This window comes from Setaria italica, chromosome V (assembly GCF_000263155.2).
Source record: "Setaria italica strain Yugu1 chromosome V, Setaria_italica_v2.0, whole genome shotgun sequence".
Lineage (NCBI taxonomy): Eukaryota > Viridiplantae > Streptophyta > Magnoliopsida > Poales > Poaceae > Setaria > Setaria italica.
The window spans coordinates 12,843,265-12,852,921 of NC_028454.1; the positions used below are offsets into that span (position 1 = coordinate 12,843,265).

The 9,657-nt window shown below is 43.6% G+C and overlaps 1 protein-coding gene across 1 annotated transcript; it reads left to right on the forward strand.

The window, feature by feature from the left end:
- The first annotated feature begins 1,601 nt into the window (after nucleotides 1-1,601).
- Nucleotides 1,602-6,661, forward strand: LOC101752597 (protein IWS1 homolog A). The gene is made up of 8 exons (XM_004968511.3): nucleotides 1,602-1,903; nucleotides 2,645-2,700; nucleotides 2,784-2,908; nucleotides 3,074-3,233; nucleotides 3,482-3,894; nucleotides 4,022-4,516; nucleotides 4,986-5,064; nucleotides 6,160-6,661. Exons 1-8 carry the CDS (start codon nucleotides 1,823-1,825, stop codon nucleotides 6,302-6,304), a joined length of 1,554 nt encoding a protein of 517 aa, XP_004968568.1. The 5' UTR covers nucleotides 1,602-1,822; the 3' UTR covers nucleotides 6,305-6,661.
- The last annotated feature ends 2,996 nt before the right edge of the window (nucleotides 6,662-9,657 follow it).

The following is a 9,657-nucleotide window of genomic DNA, read 5'->3' on the forward strand; positions in this document are numbered from 1 at the left end:
TAAACTACTCCCAAACTATTTCCTCTTAGGAGGAATCCAAACCAAACCAAACAATTTGATGAATTAGCCTATTAATAACCAATCTAAACAACTTCCAAAAGAAACTCAATCCAATTAGCAGTGCTTGATCCGTATACAACTCCGGTTCTGCCCGTTGAAAACAGAAAGGTTACGATGCAGCTACAGATTGATCCAACAACGCACGAGGTAGAAGATATATCTTGGAGAATTCGGTGACCGAGATCTCAAGCCAGATCGAGAGGCATGGAGCACGCAGGGTCAGAGAGGGACAGGGCCGAGGAGGACCTGCACCGTCCTCCGCCGGAAGAAGTAAAGAGGAAGGCCAAGGCCCATAGCATCTCCGCTCGCCCTCTGGAGAGAACGAATCTAACTTCGCGGGAGCGGTGGGAGGCGATGAAACGGGAGTTCGTCCGGGCGGCGATCGCGGACGCGTAGGCATACATCGACATGACGATGGAGGAGTACCATCGGGCGGGGAGGCTCCATAGGTACGACCCGGACACGGAGTGGATTAAGCGTCTCGCCAGGGTGGCCAAGAAGCACCCGCCGTCGGAAGGCCTCGTCCCCCGAATGGAAGAGTTCCTCCAGCTCCTTGAGGAAGATGAGTACGTAGGAGTATGGCATTAACCCGTTTGTTGCTGTCATTGCTTGTTGCAGAACAGAAGTCATCATCTTTTCTGCCTCGTTTACTAGAGCTGTTCCATCTTTTTTTATCCGCCGACAGATTTTTAGAAGAAAATCAGTCAAATTTTTTGATATTGCAAATATTGTCATTGGTTGTTGCAAATATTATTCTCGATATTTCAAAATATTTTGTGATCTTAGGGAAGGAAATGTGGCAGATTTTCTTGATGTTACATATGATATTTACTATGTTTTAATGTATTATTCTCGTATCATGCATAATACTTCATATTTCATTTATATGTAACAGAGGAGAATAACATCTGCAATATTAAAGAATAATATATAATATTAAAGAATAATATATGCAACGTTATAAAATTCGATCGACCGATAAATAGACACACTCTCTTATTTTTATAATGCATGTCGTCGTATACTGACATGCGGATTGTTTAGTGCTGGCTTACCATCGACCATCGTTGTGTAGCGAGCGGTAACTAAACGATGGCAAATGATGTTGACTTGTTCTTGATTGTTTACTGCGCTTCATGCAAATGCTAAAGTAGCTAAAAATTATTTGCAGAGTGATTGCAACACGAGGCGTGAAAAATCGTCACTCGTAAAAAAAAGAAAAAGTCGTCCCTCGTCTGAGAAAGATGGGATGTGTCTTGCCGGAATCATAGGCAGCCGCCAGCCGGCCCGCCGCGATAGCCTCACCGAGCCAGAGGCCCAGGGCCCAGAGACGAGGGGTGTCTGGCTGACGCGCGGGCTACCCTACGATAACCGCCTCGCGTCAAGTAGCCATCCGCTTCCAAGGCGGACAAGCGCAATGCGCCTCCGATGCCATCACGACCCCCGAATGACAGGAGTGCCCACCGAAGGACTGATTTCCTCGTGGTCCGTGTTGTCAGTGACCCGTGCACCAGAACGCGGGGGCGGGGGGATCCGGTCCAATGCCTGCCGCCAAGAAATTAGAGAGGCGGGAAACCGCCTCTGGTGGCCTCTGTTCGGCCGTTCCAATCCAATCCAATCCCGCGCGCGGCGCCCCTCCTCGCGGCCCTTCTTCTTCCCCCGATTCGGAAACCCTAGTTCCCTCGATTGTAGAACCTTCCTCTTCCCCTCGATTCGGAGAACTCTAGGCGCGGAGGGTTCTAGAACCTTCTGGCGCGGGAGGATGGCGGGAGGGGCCGTGGACCAGTCGCTGCTCGACCTGCTGCCCCAGATCCACGCCCTCTTCTCCGACCCGCTTCGCGTGGTAATGATGGAATCGACCCCTTTCTCTAAATTCTCCGCTCGATTTCGCGGAGCGTGGCTGAGCTGTTCCGTAGATTCCTAGGATTGGGGGTTTAGATGCCATGGATTCCGTCGGTTTTGTTGCTCATTTTGGCGTGGTTAGGGCGAGGTCAACTTTCTGAGGTTGTTGCTGATGCTTGTTACGATTATGGTTTGTTCTGGTTACCACTGTCTGACTGTGTGAGGAAATAGCGCAAAATTGCATTGCTTCCTGCATATTTGTTGATGCAGTGCACTCTCCGTTCTTAGAATAAAAATCAAAGAATAAAGAGAAAAATGGCATGAGTTTCATTTGTGCATTGTACTTAGCTCCTGTATCGAATATAGATTACTAGGTAATTTGATTCATGTTTCTTTTAACACTAAGATGTGATTTACTGCAACTCCTCGCTGAAACCTGCGGATGCGATTCGCTGAGTTGTCATATTATAATTGGTTTAGGTTTGTCTAATTCTGTTCTGCGTGGCATTCTCACAAATGATGAAAATGGGTTAATGAGATATCTACGTTTGATGAGTTTGTCCACAGGAGTGATGAAAGCACATTGTGTTACTTGAACTGAATATGATGAAGCCATGATATGCCTTTGCTACTTGGGATTGTTGCTTACTCCTCTAGTTTGTCTCCATTGTTAGGTTTTTTGTTATTGATATACTTTTCCCAGTGCCAATGTTCCAACATTTTCTTTGTGCTTCTGTAACAGATTTCGTATAAATGGCTTAGTCGGAACTTCTCTGTATCATCAAATGATGCCAAGAGGTAACATTTCAGCCTTATAACATTTGCCCTGGAAAACTGTAATATCATGAGCGCGACTTATGTAGTTTCCAAATATCATTCAGGTTGCTTCAGGAGTTTGTCGACAAAAATGGAGCCGACCTCCAAGTGATTTACAGTGTGTCAGGGTGGCTGAAGAATAATCCCCAAAATTATTGTGTAAAGCTCACTTCAGGCCCAAAACTTGAAGGTAATGCATGAATTTCTATTCTTATGGTGCATTTTCCAAAATTAAGGCTTCCCCTCTAAGATAAATGTTGGATCTGAAATGTTTCTTGTCTTCATTCCCTAGAGATATGCTGTTTTGTAGTGCCAAACTTCTTACCTGAATAGTTAATATCTTTGTTCCATGCAGAAGCAAGACAAGCATTCAAAGATTCTTGTTCGGTTCAGGTCTACAGTATCCAGGCATCTATTCCAAAAGATACTGCGGTACTATGGAATCCTGAATTTGTTCAGGCAGAAGAGCTTTTCAACCAACCTTTTGATGAAGAGAACTGTTTGAGAGATAATAGGTATTGTTCTCTTAGCCCCCTTGGTTTTCCTCCCAAGTGTCAAGTAGGTATACCTACTACCTAGAAAGGAATTGTAAGTGAAGGCATAACCAGATGAAAATACATTACTAAACACATAGAGATGGAGATACAGTAATATATAACAATAGCTAAATTTCAATGGTAACACCCTGATGCAAACTTTGCGTTTTATATGCATGTCGTATATGTTACTTTTATCCATGATCATTATTCTCAATTATGTGCAGATTTTGTGGTGTTTTCAATTCTTTTGTCAAGCGAACATCCAGTGGGAAGCATGTGAGCTCATTGCCACCAAAGCCTGTAAATGGTGCTGCGGTAGCTGCACAGTCAAAACCTAGTGTTACCCCAAAGGAGCAGTCTGTTACTGCTCGGCAGCAGGATTTGCCTGGAGTGTCTAGTCTAAAGCAGGGAGCAGGCAATAAGTCTGAGAAGGATAGTTTCACAGTATTAGATAAAGCTGCCAATGCTCCTGTTTCCAAAGAACCATCAATTGTTGCCCATGCAAACAAAAATAAAGCTCAGAATGGCAAGGCCATGCCTGGTAATGGTGGATCGCTGGCTAACATGTGGGGCCGTGCATCAGCAAAACCGAAGCCTCCAGCTACCACTAATCCTGCAGCTGTAGCAAGTGTTGCAGGTATGTCCCACAAATGTTCATGTTTAATATTTTTCCTTTACTTTCATTGCGTATAACTCTGAGCATACATCTAGTCTATATTCTTTGTAGCTTACTACTGTATATCTCACGCTGTCAATATTTTCAGCTACTGCTGATGCACAAATATGTGCAAAGGAAGAAGCAGATGCTGATAGCAGTGATGACGAACAGGGACTAAAGTACAGGAGGGGCTCTGGCAATGCAAGTAACAGAAAGAGAAGAGCAGTTTTTGATTTTTCAGATGATGAGGAAGATGACAATATTGTAAGCATTGCATCTCCTGAGCTACCAAAACCGCAAGCCCCAGACCCTGTTACCCAAACTGCTGAAGACACTGAAGCAGATCAAAAGAACATGGAAAATAAAGAAGATATACCAAGCAATGTGAAAGGTTGCTCAAGGGGGTTGGATTTTGAGTTAACTTCAGAATGTAAAAGTAAAAGTGTCAATACTATAAATTATTCTGGGATTACTTTAAAAGAAAAGAGCAGTGATCCTCCAATCAATGACAATAAGCAGGATTCCACAGCTGAGCCTGCTTCCACCTCACCGAAGAGAAGAAAGGTTTTGAAGACACGTATAGATGAGCGAGGAAGGGAAGGTAGTTAGATTGACACTAGGCATACTCAGTCTTTCTTTCTTTTTTAATGCTTACTGGCAAGTGCAAAAGTAAACTCTGCAATAAGAAAGCAAACTCCAATGCCGCACAACGCACATCATAATTCTGCTGACATGCTGTGTCGAAATGTTGACCTGGTGCAAAATTATTTTAGCAATCTGCAACTAAAAATAATATGTTATGATGCTATAGCCAAATGTTGTTTATGATCCTATAGTCAAATGTTGTAGTTATCAAAACACTGAACATTTTCTTAAGATCTAGATTATTTTACTTTTAGTCTGATTGCATTCATAGAGTCCACAATTTTTTATAGGTTCCCATGATAGATGTTGTTATTATCACGTATCCTTTTGCTTGTTATCCCATATGCTTTTCTGATTTGGCAGCATGAATGCATGATTCTAAACTTGTTGAAGTTTTGCTTATAATTGCTTATAATCTTTTTCAGTTACTGAGGTTGTCTGGGAGGGTGAAGCTTCTGCTGGTGACAAGACAGAGAAGAATGCGAACACTACTACTGCGAGCAGGTAATGGACTTCTTTTTATTTTGTAACATGTGAAATTTCTTGATAATCGTGATCAATGAAATTATATTTGCATGTTTATACTTGAAACCGTACGATGGCAGTTGGTACTGGGAGTGAAGCGAATATCATTCGGCTCTCTTATCACAAACCATCTTTTCTTGCCTTGATAATCAGGAGAGAGAAAAAAAAGGAAAATTGCATGTTGAGTTTAGTATGCTACCCATATAAGCATAATTATAAAAAAAAACTTATATAGTTTACAATAAGAAACACTTGTTTAGCTGGAGTTGCAATAGCATCAATTTTTCAAGTCCTATTTATCTAGACTTTGTTTGGCTGGGTGATCCCAAATTAGCAGAGAAAAATCTGCAAAGTGATCTGTCTATCCTGTCATAGTTCCTTTTGTAAAATGACTACAACATTTTTAGTCTAATTAGAGGGAAATTGACCTAAAACAGATGATGCAAGGCAGTTAATTTGTGAACCAATGTGACTTCATTTGGCCAGACCTCTGCTGGCATATTTCCAAGTTTATTAATCTGTCTTTATTATTGCCTGAGAAATTTGAAACCTGAGCAAATGACTTGTCCGCATGTTAGATGGCAACCAGCAGTTCTTTCATAACGTAATAGTAAAAAAGTATCAAGCTTTGTGGTTACTTAATTTTATGCCTGATTGCCTGAATTAATAGGTTACCTTAATCCTAGAAAAACTGCTCAGTACCTATCAGTTGATTACTGAATCATTCAGTCTTCCTCAGATACCTGACTTCCTATCCATTTTCCGCTTTACTTTTGGAACTGGCTGTTTTTTTATACAAATCTGCCTGGAGGATTAACCTGTGAGGCAGAAGCATCTGCCAATCTGTTGTTGCTTAGATCTATTGGCTTCTTGAAATTCCTTAATATTGATCTAAAAAAACAGACATATCAGTAGAGATGCAATTGAAGAGCAGCACCTCCCTGACCTGATGCTCGTTTTGTGTTAGGATCATCATCATACTATCAGATAGCTTGTGCCAGTGTCCTCGTTTCTGGTTTCACTGCATTGCTAATACCTACTGCTGCTTCTCATTAGCCTCTAATATTCTGTCAGGGCGGCTCCTTCAAGCAAGCCACAGCCAGCAGCAAACGCTGACAAGAGCAAAGCTCCAAGCAAAGCAGCAGGCAGCAAGAAACCTGCGAAGGCCGGCACTGGCACCAAGCAAGGGAGCATCATGTCATTCTTCAAGAAGGCATAAAGACTGCAGGGCTGCACACACTTGTCAGATGGGCTTGCTCAGCAGATTGTCGTGTTTCCGCTGCACACTGGCATTCAGCCGCTACTAAACTGGCCCCCCGGCCAGGCGACTGAAGTGGCTCCTCTACCTGAATCTCGTCATGTGCACGCTGGGAGCAGGCGCCCGTTAGTTTAGTCGTATCATTTTGTTGTAGCAAGAGTAGTGTTGATTGAATCAAGCCGAGAGGACGTTTGGGAGCTCAGAGATTGTCTTTCTGTAGATGTACATATAATTGTACCGACGCGACTCACGTTTGCACTTTGCACGGTGTTGTGTACTTGTTGTCTGGAAGTGGGAGGAAGAAGCACTTTTGGGGTATCTCTGTGGTTCGTCGGAACAACCACCGGAACAGGAAGAGGCATGTGTGATGGGTCGGCGATATGGGCCTCTGGGGGAAAGTATGGCAGGTGCTCCGTGCTCGTGGGCTTGCCTGGGCTCACCGTCTGGTCAGAATCAGGGTGTGGGCGAACTCTGACAGGAGCACTCACTGTTCCGTGCAACACCTGCCGCTCCTCCCCTATGCTCCATGATGATCGCTGATCGATTTCTTGGGCTTTCCCCATGACGCGTGCCAAGTAAGCCTCTGACCGCAAAGCGTATCCAAGTATATCCAATCCAACTGACCACAACCAACTCTGAACTTTTGGCGCTTGCTGTAGTATCCGATTGATTGCTGTGTGAAGAGGAGAGATTGAGAAGTAAAGGAGGCGGCTGCCAAAGAGAGGTAGCAGAGGAGTGAATCACACGGAAAGCGATCGGGATACACACTATGATGAATTGATGACCGTGTTCGACAAGCCAAAGGCTCTCGAACTCCCAGCTTTCGGCCGCGCCCGCCCGTGCGCGCGTTGACGCCTTTCAGCCATGGTCACCGCGTTCGCATCTATAAGCAGGCTCGTTTTAGAGCTTACTCGTGATGTAGGGGGTATGTTTAGCATGGCTCCATTTCAGCAACTTCAGCAAAAATTTCAGCTAAAAATCTCAGCTCCAAAATTCTATGGAGTTGCTAACTTCACGGAACTGTAGTGCAAATAGGAATGGAACTTTGGAGCACCTCTTTTGCAGCTCCAAAACCACCTCTTTTGAACCTCCTCGTGGAGTTGGTGGGTAATTACCCACCAATGCCACTGGTTAAAAAAAATAGTTCGTTCTTTTCCTCCGAGACTCCCCCCTGCTTGTTTTTCTCCGTCCTGCTCCTGTTTCGACCGCCGCCGCCACCACCCACACTAGCGGCCGCCGTCCACCCTCGCCACCGGCGGCCCAAGGCCCGCCGTCGGCCTCCTAGCCTTGCCCAGCCACCTAGCCCCATCAACCGTCGCGTACCGCCCGAGCCCTGCCGACTGCCGCCCTCGTCAATGCCCCGCCGACTGCCACCTGCCACTCTAGCCTCGCCGCCAGCCGCAGAGCCCCGCTAACAGCCGTCCAGCCGCCATCCAACCATGTCAGGAGGAGATCTCCCGCCGGCTGCATTCACAAGGTATTTTTTTTCAATTCTGATTTATTTTGTTTTTTTTATTTGCTTGTCAACCAAATTTGCTGCATTAGGTAACTTGGTTTGATTTGTATACATTTGTATACATATGGACAGTACCATTGTTGTAGATATGGACAGTACCGGCTTGTAGATATTTTGAAATCCAAAATTTATTGTCTGTACTAGAAAAATATGGACAATACCATTTTTAGTGAAGTAGATTAATACCTTCTAATATGAAATTTGTGTGTTGGATAGATGCCTGAAATTGATTGGAACTCGAAGAACACTTAAGTGCTCTGTATGTTGTTTGCTGAACAAGTTGGAAAAGGAAATCGGCCAAACACACACTTGAATGCACTTGGTTATGCTAAGGTTGAGAAAGGGTTCAAAGAAAGGGCTGGAATTGTAGCTACCAAGGTTCAGATCAAGAACAAATGGGACAAGTTGAAGGAAGATTTCAAGGTATGGAAGAAATGCTGAGGCAAACGGGGACTGGTTGGGACCCTATAAAGAAGACTATTGCTATGGATGATGAATGGTGGAAAAAAGCTAGAGCTGTAAGTTGGTTCTAAAATTTTAATATATTTGTTTTGCATATGTCAATTCGGTTGGTAATACTTATAATAATATGTGTTATTTTACTTATTTTAGGACATTCCGGGTTGTGGAAAGTTCAAAAGAAGGGTCTTAAGAATGAAGATGAATTAGCCAAGTGTTTTGCTGACATCACTATATTAGTGTTGATCATTGGTCTTCTCATGTTGTGAATGTTGAAGCAACCGGAAATATTGATGAGGCACAAGATGAGGCAAACAATTTTGAGCGACAAGATGATGATTTCATTCCTAAAACACAAGAGGAGGATATTGGTATTTCTCCTCCACCTGCGAGTGGCAAGAGATTGGCAAGGCTTGTTGAAAGAAGTGGCAAGAAGGTGAAGTCTGAAGATGCACTCCTAATTCACGAAGCAGTAGCAAAGGGAGATGTTCATGACCTTGCCTACTAATGAGATTAGGTTCAATTGACTTAGGAGGAAATACAATGACAAATATGAAAAGTAGAAATGGTAGTGAGAGTGATGTCATTTATGTATGCCACAATTTATTTTTATCGCATGTATGCTACAGTTTATTTTCTTATAGTTCATTTATGTATAGTATGACTATATCCATCGCCCTAGCATGGAATTAGTGTAATGATTATTGTAACGATCTTATTTTGGAACTATGAACTTATTTCGTAATTTCGGCTCGAGGCAAATGACATGTAATTTATTATCATGTTGGACTTTACTGCATGTAATTTCATTTCATATTTGTGAAAAGTAGTTCAAGTCGAACCAGGAGTAAGAATGGTAATTTAGCCTCAAACTCCTCTTTTCTTGAGCTAGGCACCCTCTTAGCTAAACATCCTATCAGACAGCTCCAACTCTATCCAAAACTAACTTCGTCTGAAGTTTTAAAATGGAGCAGCTCCACTCGTAGTTGAAGTCATGCCAAAACACGATATATATATATCGTGGTGGCGCCACGCGACGGCGACGCAGCGGCTTAGAGCCCGTTTGGTTACTTTTGCTTATTTTTAGCACGTGTCACATCGAATGTTTAGATACCGACCCCACCATCTGGCCCAAAATGTACAACACCATGGTGAAAGCCGCCAATGGCACCTATGACCAGATGGCAGCCTGCTTCCTGGTGACGATGGGTCCCGCTCCGCTCCTGTGACTGGAGAACCTTCTTCCAAACAACATCGATAGTTGGGGTCAGCTCGCTAGGGCTTTCACCAAAAATTACCAGGCTATCTATAGCCGATCTAGTAACATGGAGAAACTGGG